Source organism: Nicotiana tabacum, chromosome 10, assembly GCF_000715075.1.
Source record: "Nicotiana tabacum cultivar K326 chromosome 10, ASM71507v2, whole genome shotgun sequence".
In the NCBI taxonomy this organism is placed as follows: Eukaryota; Viridiplantae; Streptophyta; class Magnoliopsida; order Solanales; family Solanaceae; genus Nicotiana; species Nicotiana tabacum.
In genome coordinates, this window is record NC_134089.1 from 13759173 (window position 1) to 13786291 (window position 27119).

General features: G+C 36.8%; 1 protein-coding gene and 1 long non-coding RNA gene across 3 annotated transcripts; both read left to right on the plus strand.

The window, feature by feature from the left end:
• Positions 1–1760: 1760 nt before the first annotated feature.
• On the plus strand, positions 1761–20427 carry LOC107778345 (uncharacterized). 2 transcript variants are annotated; one of them, XM_075222601.1, is made up of 17 exons: positions 1761–2115; positions 2404–2503; positions 8578–8623; positions 10324–10460; positions 11912–12102; positions 12204–12331; positions 12414–12701; positions 13577–13714; positions 14186–14440; positions 15232–15369; positions 15439–15759; positions 15879–16052; positions 16353–17298; positions 17396–17574; positions 18382–18774; positions 18921–19125; positions 19517–20427. In XM_075222601.1, exons 1-17 carry the CDS (start codon positions 2013–2015, stop codon positions 20020–20022), a joined length of 4248 nt encoding a protein of 1415 aa, XP_075078702.1. In that variant the 5' UTR covers positions 1761–2012; the 3' UTR covers positions 20023–20427. The 2 variants fall into 2 exon arrangements, with proteins under 2 accessions (XP_075078702.1, XP_075078703.1); XM_075222602.1 differs by having other exon boundaries at positions 11912–12093.
• Positions 20428–21189: 762 nt separating this feature from the next.
• LOC107778347 (uncharacterized) lies at positions 21190–25539 on the plus strand. Its single transcript, XR_001646363.2, has 2 exons — positions 21190–21736; positions 25276–25539. It is a non-coding gene; the product is annotated as an uncharacterized LOC107778347 (long non-coding RNA).
• Positions 25540–27119: the final 1580 nt, after the last annotated feature.

The following is a 27119-nucleotide window of genomic DNA, read 5'->3' on the forward strand; positions in this document are numbered from 1 at the left end:
AAATAATGTATAAGTTTAGGAGGTATTTAACCTATAAATACTTTTGGTTTCAGTTTTTGATTATATTTTGTAAGTACTTTATTTTTGAGAAAGAAATATAAGGAGTACAACAAAAGGCTCACCAAAATATTAAAGCCAATACCCACTTTCGTAAAATCAGAAGAAACTCCCAATCTTTCTCTTACAGTCTTACTTCACGCGATTTTTGCACCATTTCTTCTCAAAATTACGCACCTATTAAAATTTTGGGATCTTTGCACAAATAGCTCGTCGAATTTACTGTTTATTTTTTTTAATTGGTGTACATAAATTATATATATATTACACAGTTGTCGGCTATTTTTAATTTTAGCAGTTAAATGGATGATTATTTAGGTTGATTCTTCTAAAATTAAATTTTCGTTCGTTTTCTAACTTGGCAAAAAATCCATTTTGTGTGAAAACACCAAAATTTGTCCTTAGTAAAAGTTAACCTCAATTAGCTTATAAAGTATTAGTCAATGAATGAACCATACCGCAAAATTAATACTAATTGAAGATCATGTTGCCAAGGCAAATAGCACAAGAACTAAAAATAACTTTACTACATTTTAAGACGATACGCATAACTTTTCGTAAAACTAATACTCCTCTTGTCCAATATAAGTGTCAGGATATAAAAGTATAATTCAGTCAAATAACTTTTATAATTGATATGCCGCTATTAAATGATTTTTTCCTAATTAATTGGGGGAAAAATATTCTCTCCGTTCGCTTTCACTTGTCCAATATACTTAAAATATATTTTCACTTTACTTGTCCACTATATTAAATCAAGAAAACGATTCCCCCCTTGTTATACCCTTATCATTAACTACTTATTCATAAATCATTTCCCAAGACTTTTGGAAATACTATCATTATTATGGGTAAAATTATAAAATATATATTTCATTTACTGCTTCTTAAAGGTTCTGAAAAGTCCAAAGTGGATAACTAAGAGCCCCTTTAGCCATAAATTTTATTTCACTTTTTTTTCGAAATCAACATTTGGTCATTACTAACTTTTTAATTTTCATTTGAAGGAATTTTCGAAAATTTGAATAATTTCAAAAAATTCCTTTTTAAAATTTTACTTCATATTACTCACATAAATTCAAAAGTCTATTGGAAAAACTCGAAAAAGTTATTTGAAAAACTTTTACTACTTTTTTCGTGAATTTTACAATTGTTATGTCCAAACACCCACTAAGGGATCGTTTGGTAGGGTGCATAAGAATAATACGGAATAATGTGTATTAGTAATGTATGTATTAGTAATGCAAACATTAGTTATGCAAATATTATTTCTTATCTATTGTTTGGTGTAGTGTATTAAAATTATAATGCATTGCATAATTTTTTTTAAAAATAGTTGCTTACAAAAATGCCCTCCATATGCTCTAGCTTTAAGGGACTTTAAGGACAATTTTATCTTTAACCATGTTAATGCATGCATTAAAGCCTTGGTATTACTAATGTCATGGTTTTCTATGCATTACTTATGCATAGGATAAAGACAAGTATGATGATACAAGTTGAAAAAAGGTACCAATATTAGTAATGCATAGAGCTAGTGCTTGCATTATTTTTTCTAATACCTCCCGGCAAACGACCCCTAAAAGTGAAAGGAGGGACTATTTATTTTGGACTGGAGTGTAACACGCGGCATGCATACATTGGTCACTGATTTCTTCATTAACTTCCATGCACAGTGATGCAGTGAAAGGTACTGGCACCACTTTCTCAAGGTCAAGGTGGTGGAGGTGGAGTATACACCAGTGTGCAGGTGGCAGAAACGCATTAGCCACTAGAGTACCAGTCACGCTGGCAATGCTACGGGCGTAAGCCTTCAATTACATTGAAGCTAAAACCAAAAGAAATCACAAAAAGCAAACATTAGATATATATAGATATAGATATACACACAAAAATAGCATAACATATTACTATATGATTCTTTTTCCTTTGGAATATTGAAATTACAACTGGAGATGGAGGAGGAGAAAAAGGTGAAAAGTTTGAAGAGGAAGAGAATGACTGGGCAAAGTTTTAGGAAGTGGGTAATAGAACAAGCAGAACGAAGAAAGTGCTCTGGTTGGTTTTTCCTTTTAATTTTTTTATTTTTGTTTCCTTAAATTCGATTCACCAAATATGTATATAAAACCAGGTGAGTTTATCACTAAATCTGATTGTTTTTTAAAACTTTTTATTATACCTAGGAGAAGTGAAATGGAAATGGGGGAGGGGATTACAAGGTAGGACATGGAATCCCATCCACCAAAAAACTGATAATTAAGGCAAACAATCAACATGATCCTCTCACTCTGATTGTTTAAAGCCTACTCAATATATTTGTTAGTAAAATCTGATTTATTTTTTCAGAAAATGCTGATAAAAAGGAGGATCACGTGTCTGAAGAAGAACACCACGTGACCGAAAGTAACCGTCCCCATGAAGAAGAAACCATAAAATATGCACGCAGGTATGCCTTTCAAGTTTCAATAGATTGTTTCCCCCCCCCCCCCCCCCCCCTTTTTTTTTTAAAGAGTGAGGTTATGCGCACATCATGGGAAAGGGAGCTCCCTTTTTCTGGGTTTGGGAAGCCTGTTTTAATTTTAAAATTTTAATTTTATTTGATAAAATGATACCATAAGTTGAGCTTAAATGGTGGATTGAAGTGTAATTATTGTTGTTGGTTTGGTCCTAAACCTTCCTACTCAGGACCACAGTGGTCTAAGACTGTCTAAATGTGTTATGTACATTCAAAATACAAAATTACATTCTCTTCAACAGAGTGAGGAGTCTAAAAAAATTATTGGTACTTCTTGCCTTTGTTTAAATAGCCTCTCTATCCTTCCGGGTAGTGGTAAAGTCTGCGTACACTCTACCGTCCCCAGACTCCACTAGTGAGATTTTACTGGTTATGTTGCTGTTGTTGTTGTTGTTCTTGCCTTTGTTTCCAACCGAAATGAAGTCCCAACACAACCCCTTGTTGTTCTTACTTTTTTGTGGGAAATTTTGAGTGAGTTTGTGTTGAATTTGGCAAAACATTTTGTCCCACATCGGTGGGAAAAGAAGGGTTGGGGGGATTTTCCCCCTATAAAAGAAGGCTTAATGTTTAGGATTTAAACACACCTCTCATTTGCCTTCTCATCTGTTTAAGGCATTTGTATCTTCTCTTTTTAGTATTATTTCACTTGTATTTTTGGAGTGAAATAAAATATTGGTTGTGTCCGAGGAGTAGGCAAAATTAGCCGAACCTCGTAAATTCTGGTATTCCCTTTATTGTTGCTTTATTGTCTTATTTATTATTTGGTGGCTGTCATAATTTTTGGTATAATAGTTGTGACTTATTCACACTATATACATTTGTCTTCCGCAACAATTGGTATCAGAGCCAAGGTACTGTCTAAGTATGCTCTGTGGTTGCAGCATAGTCTGATCTTCCACATCAGAAAAGATTTATCTTGGTAACTGAGTCAAGGTTCTGTCTGAGTATGCTCTGTAGTTGCAGCTTAGTTTGATCTTCTACATCAGAAAGGAAATAATCTTGATTTGTGTCGTCAGCTATTAAATAATATTTGTGTCAAATATGGGAGACAATAAACAAGAAGAATCTACATCAAGTGTCAACAATTCGTCATCATTGGCATCTTCGCTTATGACAAGAATTGTGTCAAATGCGAAATTTGCGGTAGAAATATTTGACGGGTCCGGACATTTTGGGATGTGGCAAGGCGAGGTTCTAGATGTCCTTTTTCAACAAGGGCTAGATCTGGCCATTGAAGAAAAGAAACCAGATGTTATTGGAGAAGAAGATTGGAGAATTATCAACCGTGTTGCTTGCGGTACCATTCGATCCTACCTTGCTAGAGAGCAGAAATATCCATACACAAAGGAAACTTCTGCAAGTAAATTATGGAAAGCACTGGAGGATAAAATTTTGAAGAAAAACAGTCAAAATAAATTGTACATGAAGAAGAGACTGTTTCACTTCACCTATGTTCCTGGTACCACGATGAATGAACATATCACCAGTTTCAATAAGTTGGTCACAGATTTGCAAAATATGGATACAACTTATGATGATGGTGACTTGGCCTTGATGTTGTTGGCGTCACTTCCTGATGAGTACGAGCACCTTGAAACTACTCTACTCCATGGAAATGACGAAGTTTCTCTCAGAGAAGTTTGTTCGGCTTTATACAGCTATGAACAAAGAAAGCGAGAAAAACAGAAGGGCGGAGAAGGAGAAACACTATTTGTGAGGGGTCGTCCTCAAAATCAAACGAGGACAAAGAAGGGAAGATCCAAGTCAAGATCCAGACCCAACAAAGATGAATGTGCCTTTTGTCGAGAAAAAGGGCACTGGAAGAAAGACTGTCCGAAGTTGAAGAATAAGGCCAAATATAATAATGGAAAGGCCATTATGGATTCAAATGTAGCTGATTGTGATGATTCAGACTTCTCATTAGTTACAACAAAGTCATCAACATCATCAGACATATGGTTGATGGACTCGGCTTGTAGCTATCATATGTGTCCCAACAGGGACTGGTTCGTGGATTTTCAAGAAGGAGAATATGGAATTATTCACACAGCGGATAACAACCCTCTTACCTCATATGGGATTGGTTCAATACGATTAAGGAACCACGATGGAATGATCAGAACATTAACAGATGTTCGATATGTACCAGATTTGAAGAAGAATCTCATCTCTGTGGGAGCCCTTGAATCAAAAGGGTTCAAAATCATTGCAGAAAATGGAGTGATGAGAGTATGCTCCGGTGCACTAGTGATAATGAAGGCTAATCGGAAGAATAATAATATGTACCGCTATCGTGGCAGTACAGTTATTGGGATAGCGACAGTGACATCCAGTGACGACAAAGAGGCAGAAGCAACCAAGCTATGACACATGCGCTTGGGACATGCTGGAGGAAAATCCTTGAAAACTCTATCAGATCAAGGATTGTTAAAAGGAGTCAAGGCTTGCAACTTGGAGTTTTGTGAGCATTATGTTAAAGGGAAACAGACAAGGGTTAAATTTGGTACAGCGATCCATAATACTAAAGGCATTTTGGATTATGTACACTCTGATGTTTGGGGTCCTTCCAAAACACCTTCATTGGGTGGGAAGCACTATTTTGTAACCTTTGTTGATGATTTTTCCCGAAGAGTATGGGTGTATACAATGAAGAGCAAAGATGAAGTGTTGGGATTTTTTCTCAAATGGAAGACGATGGTGGAGAATCAAACAGGCAAGAGGATCAAGTGTATTCGCACAGACAATGGAGGTGAATACAAAAATGATCATTCAATAAGGTCTGTGAAAATGATGGCATCGTCCGACACTTCACTGTTAGACATACACCACAACAGAATGGAGTGGCAGAACGTATGAACCGGACCTTGCTGGAGAAGGTACGGTGTATGTTGTCCAATGCTGGTTTGGGCAAAGAATTTTGGGCTGAGGCAATTACATATGCATGCCACCTCATTAATCGTCTACCATCTGCTGCTATTGATGGCAAGACATCATTTGAAAAATGGTATGGAAAACCTGTTGTAGATTATAACTCTTTGCACGTGTTTGGCTCAACTGCATATTATCATGTGACGGAGTCAAAATTAGATCCAAGGGCAAAGAAGGCTATTTTTATGGGAATTACTTCTGGAGTCAAAGGATATCGCTTATGGTGTCCTATGACAAAGAAAGTAATATTCAGCAGGGATGTTACCTTTGATGAATCTATGGTAAATAAGGTAACAGAAGATACCAAACAAAATAAAGGTGCTTCTAAGCAGGTGGAGTTTGAGGGAAAATTTATTTTTCCTACACAAGAAGCAGAGGAGGAAACAAATGAAGATTATCCTATGGAAGGAGAGCCAGTAGAGGAGATTCCAACTCAGGAACCTCAACAACAACTTGAATCAATAGCAACCAGCAGGCCAAAAAGAACAATAACGAAACCTGTTCGTCTCATAGAGACGGTTGCTTGTGCAACCTCAATTGTAGCTGATGATGTTCCTACCACTTATAAAGACGCTGTCCAAAGTTCAGAAGAAGATAAGTGGAGGATTGCCATGAATGATGAAATACAGTCCCTTCATCAGAATCATACATGGAGATTGGCCAATCTCCCGAAGGGAAAGAAAGCAATTGGGTGCAAATGGGTATTTGCAAAGAAAGAAGGATTTCCTAACCAAGTAGATGTTCGCTACAAAGCAAGATTGGTGGCCAAAGGATATGCTCAAAAGGAGGGAATTGATTACAATGAAGTGTTTTCTCCAGTTGTAAAACATTCCTCAATTAGAATTATGTTGGCTTTGGTAGCACAATTGGATTTGGAACTAGTTCAGATGGATGTAAAACATCCAACTGCGTTTTTACATGGAAACTTGGAGGAGGAAATCTACATGACTTAGCCAGAAAGATTCAAAGTTGCTGGAAAAGAAAATATGGTGTGCAAACTTGAAAAATCGTTGTACGGTTTGAAACAATCTTCTAGACAATGGTACAAACGATTTGACAAGTTTATGTTGCAGCAAGGGTACAAGAGAAGCAAATACGATCATTGTGTGTATTTGCGCAGGCTTAAAGATGGTTCCTTTATATATCTTCTCCTATATGTTGATGATATGTTGATAGCTTCCAAGAATTCGGAAGAAATTGATAAGTTGAAGATTCAACTGAAGAAGGAGTTTGAGATGAAGGATCTGGGCGAGGCAAAGAAAATTCTTGGCATGGAGATAATTAGAGATAGACGTTCAAAGAAACTCTGTTTATCTCAAAAGGAATATTTGAAGAGAGTACTTCAACGTTTTGGCATAAATGACAAGACTAAGCCAGTTAGTACTCCACTTGCTTCCCATTTTAAGCTAAGTACTATTATGTCGCCAATGGATGAAGCTGAACGAGAGTATATGTCAAAGGTACCATACGCAAATGCTGTTGGTAGCTTGATGTATGCAATGGTTTGCACAAGGCCTGACATTTCACAAGCTGTTGGAGTTATTAGCAGATATATGCACAATCCAGGGAAGGAGCATTGGCAAGCTGTGAAGTGGATTCTACGGTATATTCATAATACTGTAGATGTCGGGTTAGTTTTTGAGCAGGAAGACAATCAGTCTGTAGTTGGATATTGTGACTCCGATTTTGCGGGTGATCTGGACAAACGAAGATCAACTACTGGTTATGTGTTTACTTTTGCAAAGACACCAGTTAGTTGGAAGTCTACTTTGCAGTCAACAGTTGCTTTGTCTACAACAGAGGCAGAGTACATGGCTATTACAGAGGCTGTGAAAGAGGCAATTTGGCTTCAAGGATTGCTAAAGGAGTTTGGTGTTGAACAAAAAGGTATCACAATTTTTTGTGATAGTCAAAGTGCTATTCAATTAGCGAAGAACCAAGTTTATCATGCAAGGACGAAGCACATTGATGTTCGGTATCATTTCGTACGAGAAATCATAGAAGAAGGTGGAGTCACAGTGAAGAAAATGCATACTACGGAGAATCCTGCTGATATGCTGACAAAGGTGGTGACTGCGGTCAAGTTTCAACATTGTTTGGATTTGATCAACATTGTTGAAAACTGAAGATTGAAGATGAAGACACAATCAAAATTTGTTATTGAGAGAAAATTGAAGATGTGGAATTTTGCCAAGGTGGAGATTTGTTGAATTTGGCAAAACATTTTGTCCCACATCGGTGGGAAAAGAAGGGTTGGGGGGATTTTCCCCCTATAAAAGAAGGCTTAATGTTTAGGATTTAAACACACCTCTCATTTGTCTTCTCATCTGTTTAAGGCATTTGTATCTTCTCTCTTTAGTATTATTTCACTTGTATTTTTGGAGTGAAATAAAATATTGGTTGTGTCCGAGGAGTAGGCAAAATTAGCCGAACCTCGTAAATTCTGGTGTTCCCTTTATTGTTGCTTTATTGTCTTATTTATTATTTGGTGGCTGTCATAATTTTTGGTATAGTAGTTGTGACTTATTCACACTATATACATTTGGCTTCCGCAACAGTTTGGTATGATTGGAAGTTATTTTCATTGAAAATATTTTTTTGTGTTTGGTGGAAAAGTGAAAGTTATTTTAAAAAAAGAAATTAAAAATTAATAATAATATTGGCAAATCTAAGAGTTGTTTGATGAAATTTTTGCGTACCAAAGATTAATAACAATGTGTAAAATTAAAAGTTAATTGTGCGAATATGACTTCTGCCCCATAAGTGAGGGAAGTCATTTTCCCCATTTTGATGGAAACTGAACATTTTTTGGTAACCAAACACATTAAAATGTTTTCCTCATGGAAAATATTTTCCTAAAAAATGACGTCCGTCATATCAAACACACCCTTTGATTCCGCAGTTTTTATATTTTTTTGCATGTCTTGTAATTATCTAGCTTATCTTGCACACCATTATCAGAAAATAGTCGTACATAATCAGTCATAAATTATTTAAGATTATGGAGTATTTTCCCTGTTTGTTGTAGTTTCCCATGTTCATTGCTGTGATACCCTTCTATTTTAACTCTTTTTCAGGGTGGATGATCAAAGAGAAAAACACGCTTGTCCATCAGAGGAAAATGTCAGTCATGACTAAAATTGATCTTGAACTTTTATCTCTTTTAATCAGTTTTTGTTTGAGAATATAAAGGTTTTGTTTGGATCCCTTACAGTTGCAATGACAAAAAATCATTTTAAATTATTATCAAGGCTGCACAAGTGCTGGTTCATCTGAAAATGCAAAATGTCGACGTTTGCCTGTTATGAACCTTTACAAGTAGCTTGAGGTTCTACATGCTGTATTAATCAATTGCGATAGAACCTATCAATCAAACCTTCAAGTTGACTGTATCATTTGGTTTGCTAAACTGTTAGACAATGAAGTTGGTACTTCCTTGTTAGTTTCCATAGCATTTTTATTTGCACCTTCAACTATAGTAGGTGTCAGAAGCATTATCTTCAAACTTTAAAGTATTTAATTACTTTAAAAGCTCAGGAACCTAAGGATGTGTCGAATGGCCGATGAAGCTGGAATAAAGATCATGGGAATCTAATGGTCGTACCCTCAGAGGCAAAACAGTCTAGTGGTTTTCTTCCTATTTGCCTAAGCCTCACATGTACATTTAACCAGTATTTGTATTGGTGGAAGGTTGCAAGTATTCGGTAGAATAGTTGAGGAGCTAGTGTGCAAACTGGTTTGGACACCACTGTAATCACAAATAATTCTTTAATAAACTAGTGACCAGCACTTACCTAATAAGAGACTATGGTGAAGGAAACAAACCAATGAAACGGAATGATGAGACTTGGCTGTTCCTGTTTGCTGTTTTTTGTCAAATAAAGACAATAAGAAGCCTGCACTAAATAGAAACTTTAAAATGCCAGATTCTGGTTATTTTGGTAGTTTGAAATTTTGGTGTAACTCTCATTGTGTTATTGGCTTATTGCCATACATACATGCCATATACTCTGGGAGGTGTTCTTGCTGTCTGTGCCAAGCTGTGTTATACAACTCCTTGTCTCCAATGATGAAATGGACTTTATCAAATATCTTTGATCTCATCATGATGGTGGCCTTTATACTTTAAATCTTCAATATGCTGCATAAAAGTTGTTATTAAGCATCTATATTATTCTCTATTTTGTTGCAGTGCATACAACCAGGTTTCTGATAACGTTTTGCTCTTGTTTGCAGTTTTTCATTTTTTCTCCCCAGAAGTGAAATGTTTGCTATAGTTGTTTCTGTTATGTATTATTCTTTTCCTTGATTGCTTGCTTTTCCAAAAATATATTCCCCTTCAAGTTTTATGTTATTCATATAGCAAAAATTGGTAAGAGTCCTTAAACATTTTACAGTCTGAGAGAAGTTTTAAAACTGCTATTAGCTCTCACTTTAGGAATTGAAAACTCTTTCATCTTCAGATAGCTCCTTCTATTACCTTATACTAATAAAGAGTTTTGGGGCCCAAAGAGGTTTGATATATTAGGGTCTTTTTAACATAAAGAGAATACGATACTCCTGTTAACAGGTTTGATGGAAGGCACCATATAAGTTGGAATAAACATTTTGGGGTTCTAAGTGAGACTAAGCACTTACATAAGAGATTTTTTGAAAAGCTTGGCAGCCACTGCCTTGTTTTCCCTTTTGAATGATATATCTTTGTCTTTGAACCTTTCCTTCTGGAAGTGATAAAGGACAAATTAGTTTTTGGGAGGCTGATTGTCATTGCTTTTCTTGGAGAATTTGAGCTAACTGATCAATCTGTCTGCTATATTATGTAGGACAAAAAGGACGTTGAGCCTTTTAGATCAGAGCTTAGAGTTGACAGGACTGCGAATTGCAAGGGCTCCAAACAGGGTGATAAGACTGAAGGTGAATCTAAGGACTGTTTAATCTGTAAGCAGGAGGGAAATCTATTGTGAGTTAATCAAGCACCATCTAGTTACTCCATTGTAAATTCTGGTACTTCATGGTTCTAGAAGGTTGAGAAAAAAGAACTATGAGCCCTAGTCCCACATGTAAGCTTTCTGTATTGCTTTGACTCTTCTAGCGTGTTGGTTCAGTTCAGCCGGTTATGTGAAGAAATTTGTACCATACTATTTTTTCAGTTAATTTATTGTGTATAACCAAATTAAACTTTTTTGAACAGTTCCACTATTAATGTTTTATGGAAGTAAAACCTAACCTAATGATTTGATTTGCTCATGTTTATACCGAAACTTATTTATGAAAAATCGAAAAAAATGGTTTGGCTAGGTTTGGTTAGATCAGCTCGATCAGTTTTTTAAATTTTTTTTGACATCACTAGCCCCTGCCAACCCTCATCCAGCTGAAAGAAAAATAAAAATCCACACAACATAGAGACATCAAAAGTAAAACAGAGGAAATATAATGTAACTCAAATATCTTTAAAGGTCATGTCATATTTTGTTTATTTTAATCTTTTGAAATTTAGAATGACCATTGCATCTAAAAGTTGTAGCTGAAGTAGGAAAATAATCAAGTTTCCAGGGTCTTGGTTCAACGGCAAAGGTAGTAATTAGTATAACCTAGGATGTGTTAAGAGCATGTCACCAGTTTGATTTCTGCTTGGTGAACCAAGTCTGGTATTTAAAGTGAGAAAGTTTTTTTTTTTTTTTTTTTTGGGGGGGGGGGGGGGGTTAAAATCAATTACCCACCAAGCCTCGAAACTGAGAAAAACAGATTTTGCAGGTTTCCAAAAAAAAAAGGAGAATAATCAGAAACACTTTATGACCATTTCATTTTAGCTGCCTTGGTTTTGAAAGACTTGGAATATCTGCTTAAGGAGATTATAATTAATTCTAGAACTGTTTCTCATTGTCATGATGACTGTGAAAGAGCTTGAGCATCCAACACCAGTCCTTAAAGAAATTGAGTACTGTATTACTCAATTACCCACCAAGCCTCGAAACTGAGAAAAACAGATTTCCAGGTTTCCAAAAAAAAAGGAGAATAATCAGAAACACTTTATGACCATTTCATTTTAGCTGCCTTGGTTTTGAAAGACTTGGAATATTTGCTTAAGGAGATTATAATTAATTCTAGAACTGTTTGTCATTGTCATGATGACTGTGAAAGAGCTTGAGCATCCAACACCAGTCCTTAAAGAAATTGAGTATCCACACTAATCAACAATGATTTTTCTGGGATGATGTTCAGTTATTTTGCCTTTGGTTCTTGAAGTTGACTATGTCCCTTAGAATGAAGTGGCTACAGCTGCTGGTGAAAGTGCTTTCTACTTCTGGAAGTATGAGAGAATTTGAACGTAATATAATGACCTCCAACTACTTCTTGGCTTTGCACCTGTTGAAATCAGAGAATCACCTCCCCTTTGTGTTTTTTTTCCAGATCCTGTGCTGGACAAGGATGCAAAAGGAGCTTCCATCTTTCTTGTGTTGACCCCCCTCTGTCCTATTTTCCACCTGGACCATGGCACTGTTATTGGTGTGTTAGAAGGAAGTTGAAACTAGGTGTTCATTCTGTGTCTGAAGGAGTAGATTCCCTTTTGGATGTCAGAGAGTGTAATTTTGGTAATGAAGGTGCAAGCTATCTGCAAATTCTTATAGCTTGTCTTGATTATGTTTTACACAAACTGTGTGATATCCAATTGTCTCATTGTACTTTGTTAATGTGACACCAGTTATGCAAAATCGGGAGTATTTAGTAAAGTACAAAGGTCTTGCTCATGTTCATAATCACTGGATTACAGAGAGGCAGCTGCTTCTTGAGGCTCCAGCAGCCCTTAGAAGATTCAAGAAAAAAAACAAGGTATATGATTATCATTATCTTTCGATTCTTGCCTTCTTTCTTCAGCTAGTCATCTTTGAAAGCTCTGTGATGATTTCTCCAGAGTGTAAGTTGGAAAACTGAGTGGAGTCTTCCCCATCGTTTGCTAGACAAAAGGTTGATAGCAGTTACAGATCACAAGAACACTCACGTGCATGGGATTGATGAAAATGATGCAGATTGCCATTATGAGTGGCTTGTGAAATGGACAGGTCTGGGCTACAGTCATGCCACGTGGGAAGTGGAGAATGCTTCATTTCTAAGGTCGCTTGAGGCGGTCAAACTCATGACTAATTATGAAATCCGACATCAGCAGGCTAAGAAAGAGTTGCATCCTTTGACGGAAGATGAGGTAGTTCTCATTAGCAAATGCCAACTATGTGACGCTGAGCTTGAGATTGGGGAGGATCCTTTCTGTTCAACATGCTTTTGGTGTACACAAAATTCATGAAACTTGCTTCTACTGAAATTGCTTTTGATGCTGTTATTATATTAATGTTTCTTTAGTTATATATGTAACTTTCATTTAGATGTTTGCCTTGTTGACAAGCACATCTTCGGATGAAGTGTTGCAATTGGTCAAAACTATGAATATTTGTTCTCCAATTTTACGTTAGAACTCCAATGTGTTAACGTCATCTTTAAGAATATTTGAGACTTCTCAGTTCGTTTACATAGATTTATGAGCGACGCACGCCTTGACTTCTTAACGAAATTGATTATTTTTAAAAATGATACTTGAGGGTTTGTTTAAACTGCTATTTTGATGCAATCTTGCTAGTTTTCATTCTAATCCTAGTCTCATATTTGATAGGGGATACCCTGGAAGAGTTTGCATGTCCTCATTGTTCTGGAAATTGAATCGACCTTGATCCATTCTGAAACTTCATATAAGTTGGGACAATAACTTTTACAGACTAAAGTAGTTATCTAATATTTCGTTCTCTTTATAAGTGTTTACAAATATATTCTTGTTGCCTTTGTCTATCGGAAACAACCTCTCTACTTTCGTAAGGTAGGGGTAAGGTCTGCGTACACTCTACCCTCCCCAGACCCCACTTTGTGGGATATCACTGGGTTTGTTGTTGTGTTGTTGCCAAAAGTATTTATCTTCTGAAGCTTCTTCCTCATTATGGTAATCAATGAAGGGGAAAATGTAAACTGGCTAACGTGTTATGTTTGTAATTTGGTAGCCTAAGTGAAGTAATTTTTTCAATATTCCTGCAGAAAAGGAAAGCCGACTTTCAAGAACTGCCGAGACCTCTATTTGGAAGCGTGCCTCAGGTCCATAATCATCTTACTTATATCAACACTCTTCGTAAATATTGGCAGAAGGGTCAGAGTGCTGTCGTCATTGATGACCAGGTGGATGATTGCTTTTCCAACTCTATCTACGTGCAACCGTACTGTATATACATGTACTCACCACGCCCCAAAACACACACTAACTTAGAAAAGAAAAAAGCTTGTGTTATTCTTTCATTTCATAATTCTCTTTCTAATGCACACGTCCTCTTTGCAACTACAACTGTGCAGCCAAAGTCTATCTGAAGTTCCAATTAGCACATTAGCAAGATTTTAGCCCCTGCTGTTTTAACTTTTTCCTTTACTTGCTCCAGAGGTTTCAGCCTTTGAAATTTTGCTGAACCTCCATTGCATTCCAAGTCAATCATAAATTTTGATACACTGAGTTTCAAGCTTGCCGATGATTCTCCAATTTTTCTTTTGTTGTAATGTGATCCTCCAAGATTGTTACCTATATAAATGCCTGATGCAGCTTCGTTTGAGTCTAAATATTTAGCTGGAGCTGAACTGTTCAATGTTTGGAATTTACAGGAGCGGATTTTGAAGGTGGTCTTATTTCTATTATCCTTGCCCAAGGATATTGGTTTGCCTTTTCTCATAATCACAACTTCTGCTGAACTTCCTCTTTGGGAAGCTGAGTTCTTACATTGGGCTTCTTCTGCTAACATTGTTGTGTACAAAGGTAATAAAGATATACGAGCCATTATAAGGACACTTGAGTTTCACAACAAACAAGGTGCCATAATGTTTCAGGTTCTTCTGTCACCTTATGACGCTATTGTTGAGGTAAACTTCTTTTCGTTTTCATTTGTTTGCCTTATCACATATAATGAGAGACGAATTATTCATATCTTAATTCTCAAGTATTGATCTCTTTGAATGTTGTATCCCATTTGAACTAATTACAATGCATTGTACTTTCAGTCATATTAATATGGCATAATAGTTTTTCTGATCCATGTATAGCATTTATCCTTCCGTAGGATCTTGAAATAATAGTTTTTCTGATCCATATATAGCATTTATCCTTCCGTAGGATCTTGAAATGCTGCATTTATCCTTAGTAGGATCTTGAAATGCTTAAACCCATAAGTTAGAAGGCAGATACAAGATAATAAGTTTTTCTGATCTACATATAGCATTATCCTTATTGTTTGATTGTCCCACATTGGTTGATGGAATAGGTTGTTGTCTCCTTCTATAGATTTAGGCAATCCTCATCGGATGAGCAAACCTTTGGTTGAGTTGGTCCAAGAACCATTTTCTTATCATGGTATCAGAGCGACCCATTTCTATTCTTAGTTTATCCAATGTTGGGCTCCCATGTTGTATTGTCCATTCTATATATGTCAAGCCCTCTGTGTGTGGGGATGTTAGATTGTTTCACATTGGTTGATTGAGCTATTGTCTGCTTATATGGTATTAGGCAATCCTCACCTCATGGGCTAGCGTTTGGGGTTGTGTTACGGTCCATTTTCTCAACACTTATGCAAGATCTTGAAATGCTTAAATCCATAAGTGGGGGAGCAGATACGGTGTTGCATTTTCCTGATCTATATATAGCTATACTTATGCAGGATCTTGAAATGCTTCAGCCAATAAGCTGGGGAGCAGTAATTATAGACCAGTGCCAGGGTTCTGCCATGTCAATGCTTCTCTCACAAATTAAAGTGCTTGTTTCTGATATGAGATTGCTTATTTTCCGTCAACTAGAGGTTTGAATTCTTCTATTCTGTATAGATTCCCAAGTATCTGCAGCAACTTACATTTCCTAAATGTATCAGGGTAGATGTGCTAGAGGGTTCAATCACTGTAATGTTCTCTCTTTACTTGATCCTGAGTATGACAAGGCCAACAATGATCTGTCGGACGCTGATCCCAACATAGACCTAACTGAATTCAAGGAAAGGTTAAAGAGCTTTGTTGCATATGAGTGCAACTCCTCCACATCCAAGTTCATTGAGTACTGGGTTCCAGTCAAACTCTCCAATGAACAAATTGAGCAATATTGCAATTGCCTCTCTTCGAATTCAGCTTTACTTTGCTCACGTTGGAGGAATAACTCACCAAATTCCCTCCACAACATACTTGTATCTACCAGGAAGGTTCGACTTGTTTTGACTGTTTTCAGCTTCCAATAATTTGTCTTTAAGAGTAAAACCTTCAGTTACTGTAAGTGGCATATCACCATATCTCTGACTTGGACTTTCATTTTTGTTCTCAGTGTTGTGATCACCCTTACCTCGAAGACCGGTCTCTGCGAGACATAGTTCTAGAAGGCATTCCTGTCGATCAGCACTTTGATGCTGAAATTAAACTAAGTGGAAAATTGGAATTCCTCTATAAGATTCTTCGTGAGATCAAACAGCAAGGACAAAGAGTGCTCATTCTTTTTCGGGTATCTGCTTTTACTTCTTTCAAAATTTTCTTTCGTTCTAGTTCCTTCCTGATTTCCATATGTGTCTTTGATATTCCCAATTGACTGGACGCTACCATATAAATGATTATTGTTGCCTCTAGGAGCTCTCTTGAGTATTCTTTCTTATTTGTTATTTGTGAATGTATAAATCCCTCAGGAGACTGATTGTATTTTGTTGGATTTGCTCTAACATACATGTAAACTTATTTTATGTCTCTCTTATTGCTTTGCTAGCTAATGTTCGTAATTTCGTATGATGCTAAGTTGTTTATGTTACAGTCTCTTGGTGGATCGGGGGTTATTTCCATCGGGGACATTTTGGATGATTTTATTCATCGAAAATTTGGTGAGGATTCTTATACACGCATTAGTGGGGAATTCAGTCGTAAATTGAAGCAAGCTACCTTGAACAAGTTCAACAATGAGGGAAGTGGGAAATTTGCTTGTTTGATGGAGACTCGTGTTTGTGCTCCCAGCATCAAGCTTTCGAGAATAGATACAATTATTTTGTTTAACAGTGACTGGGACCCAACTAATGATTTAAGATCCCTGCAGAAGATTGCAATTTATTCAAAATTGGAGCAAATAAAGGTACTCCGTCTATATTCATATTTTACTGTTGAAGAGAAAGCACTCATTCTTGCAAAGCAAGGTATGACAATTGACAGCAACATAGAGAATATAAAACAATTCCATGAACTGCTAACTTGGGGTGCCTCTTATCTTTTCAATATGCTTGATTGTTTCCATGTACAATCTTCACAATCAAAAAGATTGTCTGACATTGCTGCTTTAGATGATGTCTTTGCTGAATTGTTACGCCTGATGTCTAGTAACAGTGAGAACAGTGATTATAACAGCTGTTCAAAGATATTGAAAGTGCAGCAGAATGGAGGGACTTATCCAAGAAATATATCTCTACTTGGTGAAGTGGAAATGCAACTGATGGATGATTCTTCTTTTGTGAGAGGAATGACGAATGAACTTCCCAATGTTTTCTGGATAAGTCTGTTACATGGAACGGTTCGTAGGTGGAAACACTTGCCTAGACTATCACAAGGGATTAGGACAGTTAGACCCCGGGGTGATTTGTGTCAGCCATCCGAAAGGGAACAAGTTTCTGAAAAGAAAGGCAGGAAAGAGGGCAATAAAGTTCATCTTACTCCAGAACCCAAGTTAAGGACGAAAAGGAAATTGCATGTCCAGGGAAAGAGACACAAACTTGGTAATGCAGTGCCTATGTTATATCTTTGTATCCATTAATTTTTCTTTATCATCAGACACTGACATATTTGCTTTTTGATGCCAAACTCATTTTCTAGGGATGTCTCATCTTTCTGGTGGTAACAAGTATAAAAGCAGGCGTCTTGTGAGTAATCCCAGTCCGCAGTGCGATATTGACAGGCAAGGTAGAGCAGCTATTGACAAGGTTCAGTCCCAAGTTGGCTTAACCATGACTGATCAGCATCGAAAAGAAAGTATTTCCAAGAAATCAAATCAGGTGCGGGGATATCTTCCTGAATTCTTTTTCACATTCCGAAATTTCTCCAAAATGCATCTGGAAATTGTTCCAAGTTCTAACAAGTAACATGAGAAATCAGTTTTTGAATGAATGAAGCAGTGGCCTCTAGCATGTGATCTGGCATTAAATGAAGTTCTCCTCTTGCTTGTTCAACAAGGGTTAAGTTACTGGATGACTCTGCAAAACTTACACCAGGGAAGGTATTATGGTAAAATTTAACCAGAGGAAAGCTAATATTCTCAATAAAAGAAATATTAACATCAAGAGATTGTGTAAGTTGTCGAAACAAAGTGTTAGAAAATGTTGAAATTTCATAGTTTCTTATGCCAGGCAACAACAACAAACCCATTGTAATCCCCTAAGTGGGGTCTGGGGAGGGTAGTGTGTACGCATACCTTACCCCTATGTTATAAAGGTAGAGAGGCAGTTTCTTACGCCAGGCAATTATGAAAAATATTGCCTTTATCATGAAATATATGAAATTTATGATCCCACCATGTGCTCATAGCATCTTACTGAATTACTTTCTAAAACATTTTTCCGTACATTTTAATTAGACATTCTGTAGTAGGAGAATTTAGAATGTGGCTAAATGTTGGCTGTGGTCCCTTATATGCACTGGGCAAGTTGTTTCCGTCTGACAATCTATCTCGCGGTGCTGGTTTCATTTCCTTCACCTCTAGTATCAATGGAATGAACTTTCATCTTTGTTATTGGTGCCATGAAGTTTCTTGAATCAGAGTGGACACCTGATTATTTTCTCAAACTTTCTTCTATCTATCTCAGCCGCCAGATTCCAATTTGCCCGCCTCTACTGGCCGTGATCAAGCTCATGCATTTGTGCCCACTGACAATCACCAGAGCCATAGGAATTGTATTGATTCTTCCAGTCACCAGGTTTTAGATTTCGTGGACCTTCAGCCAGAGGAGTTGAATTTGCCAATAGACTCTTCTATTCAGCGGTCTGCAGGAAATTTGCCACTGCAACAGCATACGAGTATAGGTGCAGGAAACGATGCGAGTATGAGAAGCAGAAACAGCCAGGAATATCGATGTCGTCCTGATGCCTCTCCAGACGCATCTGAGCTGCTTCAATCCCCTTGTTCATACGCACTTCAAATGGAGATGGAGAGGATACTAAAGGAGAGAGAACAAACTACAAAATTGCATGAAAATCTGGTTTGTCCGTCTGACCTGTGCCCCTTTCTTGTTCATTTCTGTGTCCTTTTGATTTATTGTTAATTTTTTTTTGTTGTAATTTTAAAATATAATAATGCTTCCCATTGCAAAGATTACTGAAATTTTCATTATAAAATTTTATGCAGAATTTGCTCCTGATATCTGAATATGAAAAAGAGCTAGATGCAATAAAGAAGAAGTACGATTTGCTGTTTGAGGTTGCTGACACGGAATTAGTTCAAAAGCGCAAAGATCTTGATACACTCTACAACAAAGTGCATATGAATAAGTTACTAGCTGAAGCCATGATCCAGATACAAAATACTGCGTGGTCACTAGAGATGGCAGAAGGTATGCATTTTTATTACTTTTTACTTAATAATAATGATGGTAATTGCAGTTACATACGCTTGACAAGAACGGCACTTTGATCAATCTGTTATGGAGTCAAAGCTTTTTCAACTGCATTTTAAAACAGTGAACAACATTTTCAAAAATAAAGCTACTAATAGCATATTCCTCCTTTTCCTCTGGTCTGATTTTGTCCATACAGATGGCCTGAACTTTTCTAGTATTAATATTGCTTTGAGGATATAAATGTTAAATATAATAGGATAATTAACATCTCAAGCTCTTTTACTCTCAAACTCGATTAACTTTTGGCATTTTCCTGTCTCTCAGTTACTATGTCTAGTTTTATTAATGATATCCTTAATGTGTGCTTTCCGAATATTTCTTACAGGAACTGGACAATCATCACCAAGCCGACCTAGTAGTGTCCCAGCAGTGATTTCTGCATCAACACAACCAGCAAGTCAATCATCAGATGTTCTGAAGTATCCAAGTTTATTTTCTGAACATGTCAACTTAGAGCAACGAGCTGCGGACTATCAAATATCCTCTCAGAATTTTTCAATGGCTGTCATTCCATCTCAAAATGCTGAATTGCCTATGGTGACAGAGTCAGCTGCAGTTCCGCCAACAAGTGCAAGGGTCACCCTGCAAACGACAACCTCTGCTAATCTGCCGACAAGTGGTTCACCTATGACCCCAACACGAAACTTGCAGCCTGTCATCCTCACACCAGTTTTATCGACTAGTGTTCCAAGTCAACCCTCGATCCAAACTTTTAGTTATGCGGCGATCCCTGGAACAGGCTGTGTACTAAGGGCACAAGCTCCTCATATGAGACATTTTAGACCACCGCCAACAATGAATTCTTGGAATTCCAGCCTGTTGCAGTGGTGACACTGCACTTTTTAGTCACCTGGTGGACAGATTTGGTGAATCACAATACTTAGGTTAGCACAGACAATATATTTGGTCATTTTGCTCTATATATAGTGTTACAAGGTCTTTGGCTGATCTCTAGAATGGTAGCTTGTCAAATTTCTAGGAACCCCTGGCACCGGATAACGTTTTCTTTTAGGTTTTAAGCTTAGTTGCCTGAGTCCATTTGTTACATATAGCACTATACATGTAAAGTTTTGGCCTTACCCTTTTGTTTCAAAAGTTAATAGCTTCATGTGTATTGAATATTTGGTCTAACAGGCATGAAATTGCCTGTTTTGTACGAAAATTTTCTGAAATGCTGCAAGAAAAATGCATTTGCTCGACGAAACATTTCATATTTCGTGCATATTAAGATGAGAACCAGCTCTGGCTGGTGGGCTGCCTCATTATCTGTTATGCTATTGGCCGCGTTACGGCCAGTTGAGGAAGAAAAATTTACCTGTACCAGATGTTTTAAGGCTAGTTGAAAGTGAGTTAATTTCTTATGTCAAAGAAACTGACTTTTGTTGAACCTACTAAAAGAATTATGAGACATATACAGGTCTCAAGTATCTACCAATACACACTGTGCTTTTATTATCGATTGCCTTTCCTTTGTTCTAAACTTTGACTAAATTGTCATATTTTCCATAGTTTAACAGTACGCGATAGACTTGTGATTTTTGACCCTCCCCAAGATTTTATATATTTTAGCATGTAAATATTTAGTTTAGGCCTAATATCGCTATTTCAAATAATTTTGACTTTTTTACTTTATTTTTATCACAAAAAATAAAAAAATTACAAAAAAAAAAAACATTTCATCTTTAGGTTAAAGTGAACTAGTATATTTATATTTATAGTATTATAACATTTGAAAATACAAATTAGTTTTACTTTTAGTATTTAGTTTTATATTAATTTATTTTAATTAAGAGTGATTTTTTACATTGCTTTATTTAGTTTTTCTACCCCAAAGTTAAAACCCAATAAAATATGGTCCAACCTAATTTCCTAAATCCAAACCCATATCCATTCCCATTTGACCTGACCTAATTCTTATCCCTATAAAATAATGCCTAAATTCCTAAATCAAAGAGGAGACCTAGCAAACAAAAATACCTATACTCCCTAGACAACGACAGACATGGAATTCCTAAGCAAAAAAAGGGAAGAAGAGCTAACCTAAATTCTAAGCTAAGAACGGTGCCCACCCCCAATTCCCCAATTTAGCCGCTTCCTTCTTCAAAAATAACCCTCATCTCTCTTTGACAAAGCAACAACCATTCCCCCATAATAGAACCCCCCTCCCCTTTTTCTGAGTTTATAACCTATGTATTGGTTATCCTAAGTACAAGCAAAAAGTGAAGGTCTTAGAGGACAGAATAATCCTTGTGCTGAGCATCTCTATCAATTGCTACCATAAGTCAGTGAGTTCGAGTTGTGTGATTCGGAAAAGTTCACAAGAAAACTTTGAGCAGTGAGCTCTCCATCGAAGTGGAGCTTGAGGTTTCCATTGAGGTATCGAATTACCGGTCCCGTCCTTGTTTGCCGGCGAAAGCACCGGTCGAGAGTTATCGAATTGTTTAACCTTTTGTAATTCCAATTTCATTGATTTATACCAAAGTGATCGCCGATTGATTCGCTGCTCCGGTGAAGTTGTCCTTGCCGAAAATTTTATCTCAGATCTGTGAGTATTTTTATCTTTCCACTGTTGTAGTGTGATTTTTCTATTTATTTTTGTACTTCGTTTAATTTATTTTCTAGTGTTAATGTTGAATTTGCTTTGCTCTGTTGTGGTTTTTAAGTTTTTAGATCTTTGACTATTTAACTAAGATGTTTATATTGTCTAGTATATTATAAATATATTATATTATGGATGTTCATTTAGTACTCCGTTGTAAATAAGCTTCCTGAAGAAGCTTATCCATATGGGACTCCACCGTAAATATGTTTATCTATTTAAGTACTCTATTGGAAATAAACTTTCTGAAGAAGCTTATCACTTCGGTACCCGGTTATGGATAAACATTACCCCCGGTAGAAGATTATCCATACTGGGTATAATAAACTTATCCTTTCAGTACCCAGTTATGGATAAACATTACCCCCGTTAGAAGATTATCCATATCGGGTATAATAAGCTTATCCTTTCAGTACCCAGTTATGGATACGCATTACCCCCGGTAGAAGACTATCCATACCGGGTATAATAAGCTTATCCTTTCAGTACCCAGTTATGGATAAATATTACCCCCGGTAGAAGATTATCCATATCGGGTATAATAAGCTTATCCTTTCAGTACCCAGTTATGGATAAACATTACCCCCGGTAGAAGATTATCCATATCGGGTATAATAAGCTTATCCTTTCAGTACCCAGTTATGGATAAACATTACCCCCGGTAGAAGATTATCTATACCGGGTATAATAAGCTTATCCTTTCAGTACCCAGTTATGGATAAACACTACCCCCGGTAGAAGATTATTCATATCGGATATAATAAGCTTATCCTTTCAGTACTCCGTTATGGATAAACATTGCTCTCAGTAGAAGATTATCCATATCTGGTATAGTAGCAGCTTCCTTTCTTCTATAAATAGAAGAGATTTCAGTTCATTATGTACATCAGTTTGAATTCGAATAATATATCAGTTTCTCTCTATACTTGTCTTTACTTTATTTTATAACATAGTGTAAAAAAATGATTTGTTGAAGAAATACTTCCGAGCACACTTTGTTGAAGAATTGAATATTAATTAATTTAATTGAATTTTTTTTAACTCTTATCCTTTTTGACGGTTATCTATTGCGATTGGAACAATTATTTTAGGAAATTAGTCAAAAAAGAGATGGAATAGTACAATCAGGAGCACTCTTTCTAGAGCTTTTTGTCCATATGTGCATATATATTTTTTATTAGGCGATTTTGTGGAAAACAATTATTACGTGGTTTAAATTTATGTGACTGTATTTGATTGAGCAACTTTATCCTTACAATAATTTTGAAGTAGCTTAGAAAGGAAAAATTATGAAAAATCCGTAGTTTGCTTTAAGTTGAGTGCATTCTTTTGAAATAAATTGAGGCGTGTCATTCACAAATAAACCCCTTAATCTATGGCCCTCATATTAATTTTACAACTTAGTGTAGAAAATACTTTAAACATTTGTAGTTTGCTTTAGGCGCAATTAAATAAAGTGTCATAGCTACGGGTACGGTTCCCGTGACATAGTTGTGATACTTTAATTTCTAAAATTCGGGGGTACATTTATGTGACCCGGCCACAATTTAATTTTGTTATTAAAATAAACAAGTTGTAGATCGTGGGTACGGTTCCCGTGACATGATTCGCAGTATGTAATCAAATAATTAGTTGTATGACAATCAGATTGTTAAAAGCGATTTTAAAAAGGATAAAATGCGTAGGTTTCAAAAATGTTTTAAAATCATATAAATAGGCCAATAATAATAGTTGAGCGACCGTGCTAGAAATACGGAACCCGAGAATGCCTAACACCTTCTCCCAGATTAACAGAATTCCTTACTCAGATTTATGTGTTCGCAGACCATAAATAAGAGTCAAACTTCCTCGATTTGGGATTTCAAACCGGTGACTTGGGACACCATAAATTATCCCAAGTGGCGACTCTGAATTTAATAAATAAATTTCGTTTCGATTATCACTTAAATTGAAAAAAACTTCCCTATACACCTTTCGGGGGTGGTAGAAAAAGGAGGTGTGACAGCTCTGGCGACTCTGCTGGGGACAAGAACCCAGAATCTCTAGTTCAAAGTTCAAGAATTCGAGCTTAGAATAATTGTTATATTTGGCTTTTATTTATTATCTGATTTTTATTACATGCTTGGGCCTAATGTGCTAAATGTCGCTTTTTACCGTTTTGATATTATTTGAATTGCATATAAACTGCTGCGAAACCATTCTCTTCTAATCTTTGGGAAGTGCACGCTGGCGTGACTTCTTTTCTGTTAGTGTGATATCCCAATTTTGAACGAGGTTCGGACAAGTTGCAAAGCCGGATGATGTTTTGGTTACTGGTACGCTTCCCCCCTCGGCTGGAGTTGTCCGCTCTGGTAAGCCAGGTTTAGAACAATACACCCAGGTCTTAAACTTAGAATAACATAGCCTCATGTCGTATCCCTAGTAGGAACGCTTGTTTTCATCACGTGCATTTGTCTTTGGGGACTCAACACAGGGGTTGGGTTCGTCTAGGACAGGTGTACCCAAAAATAAAAGACCATCCTGATACATCCTATGTGCTACATGTTGCAACTTTCAAGGGTAAAAAGGGTCATTTGGCGGATGAATGAGGTTTGAGGATAGAAAAAGAGGGTGAAGTGTAAAAAATAAAGCAAGTAGGGCCCCGTTATATTTTTCTTTCACATTTTTTTAAAGAAAAAGAAAAAAACATGAAAAATCCAAAAGAAATTTGCACTTTCCAATCATTTTCCCAAAAAAAAAATCAAAAAAAGAAAATTCAAAAAAAGTTACATGTTTCATCATTTTTTTAAAAACAAAATACAAAAATATATTATTATCTAAATTAGTTGTTTTTTTAATTCTTGCATGTATCCAATTCGCCCGAACTACGCGAACCTGATTCTCGTCTCTCGGGGCGGGATACGTAGGCAACCCACATAGGGTCCGATATTCCTAGTGAGTCTTAGGTTCTTGGCTTCGAGAGTCGTAGCCAAATCTTGCATGTCTAGCCACTTTCGGCCATATCGGCCATTTTGCAAAATAGGGTTATTTTCACAAAGTGACTTGTTTAATTGTGTCTGGAGAGTCTTCAATCCACAATTAGGTGTCTCTTTACTTTAAGGTCCGTCCTTGTCAAATTTGCATGTCTAGCCCTTTTTTGCCACATCAGCCATTGTTGCAAAATGGGGTCATTTTCGCAAAAATGGTTCAGTGACCCGTGTCCTAGAGTTCTAAGTCCACAACAAGATGTTCTCTCTATTTAAGGTCCATTGTGTTGAATTAGCAGCCTTTGCCATTTTTTGGCCGCATAAGCCATTTCTACAAGTAATTTTTCCATGTCTTAAAGGTCTTTTGTTGAGTTTGCACTTCTAGCCACCTTTTGGCCATATAAGTCATTTTACAAAAATAGCCTCAATCATGTCTTGCATGTGTCCAATAGGGAGTGTTATTGTCTCATATAGTATTCTAAATCTTTAACTCTATTTGGTTTTAATTTTCTTATACAGGTGTGGATCTACTTACCGGGGTTTGAGCATGACGGACACCCCAGGACCATCTGGTCAGGACCGTTGCATCTAGGAGTTGCTTAAGGAGATTTTTTTTATGTTTTGAGTATGTTTCTTTTTTATGTTGTCTTGTACTTTATAGTCATGTCCAGTAATGATTCTTTTAGTTGGTGTTGGAGTTTGTCGTAGTATAGTTGAAATGAGTCTCTCGTTATCATATTTCCTATTTTATATTTGAAAATGAAAAAAAGTTGTTGTAATGAATAATCCAAAAAGTTTTTGATTTTTTTAGTTTAATTTATCCATTACTTTTTCCCGAACTACGCAAAGATCTGATTCATGCGGCGTCATGATACGTAGGCAACCTACATAGGGTTCGATAGAATCATTTTTTTTATTTAAAAGGAAAAGAAAAAAAAGAAGGAAACAAAAAAAATTAAAACAAAAAAAAAGAAAAGGAAAAAAAATGAGAGGATGATGTAGTGGGATGTGAGAAATGAGCGGAAAGAAAAGGGCGATAATCAGAAAAGAAAAAAAATGAGGAGGAAAATGAGCAAGCCAAGAAGTGCTAAAAAAGAAAGAAAAGGAAAGATTGAAATGAACAAAATTGGGATGATGCCAAGTGACTTTGTGACCCTCGAAGTCATTCTAGAACTGTTAATTGTTGCTAGGTACATTGCACGCAATGTGATATTTTTAGATGTTAAATGCCCTAATGCTAACAGGACGACCCCATTTTGTTCTTTTTGTTATCTTCATTGAGTAGAAGGGTGGTTGGTTTGTGGTTCTTAAGGTAACTCATCCATACAACACAAGGTCAAAGAGTAAGGTAGCCATGACTAGCAAAGACTTGGACACAAGAGTCATTGATCCGTCTAAGGGAATTGTTGAATCAGAATCTGAGTTGAAAGAAGAGGTCTTAAGGTTGAAAGGACAGATGACCGAAATATACCAAGCCTGGATTAGCGGGCGTCCTCCACCATCAGTTCCCACTAATTACACTGAAAGCCTTGTCACCATTCCGCCACTGTCACAAGTCCAGGATATCTCCCCACAACCTTTTCACACTCCACCCCCTAGAACCACCTCATATCCCGCTCCTTGGACCACTCATGTTTTTGTAGCTCATCCACCATCTACCTTTCCTCGATACTCTAGCGAGACTGTGTTCAAAGTCTGTCACGACCCGGATTTCCCACCATCGGGTATCGTGATGGCACCTACTATCGGAGCTAGGCAAGCCAAATATTTAAAACACCTTTCCTGCTTTCTTTCAAACAATATAATAAACGAGACAAAATCTAAGCGGAAGACTTTAAATCTAAAGCAACTGAAAACCAAAAGTGCGGAAGTTTGAACCGAAATGCTACCCAGAGTCTGGTGTCACTAGCTCACGGACTACTACAGAATACTACAATCAATGTCTGAAGGGAAAATGCATCATGTTTGTCTGATACAAGATAAACAAATAAAAAAAAACATGGAAAATGACTTCGGCCTGCGAACGCCAGCTAGGCTACCTCGAGAGTCCCTGGACTGAAGATAGCTCCCAGAAGTCCTACTGTTGCGGTCCGTAAGCTGCTCCCTGATTTATGCACCAAAAATGCACAGAGTGTAGCATCAGCACAACCGACCCCATGTGCTGGTAAGTGTCTGGCCTAACCCCGGCGAAGTAGTGACGAGGCTAGACAGTACCTACCACAATTAACCTGTACAGATATATATACAACAAGTGCAAGAAAACAATAACAAGATAATACAAAGTAAAACTGGGAGGGGACATGCTATCGGGGAGTAACAGATAAAAATGAAATATCGGAAATAAATAGAAGAAACTCCGGTTT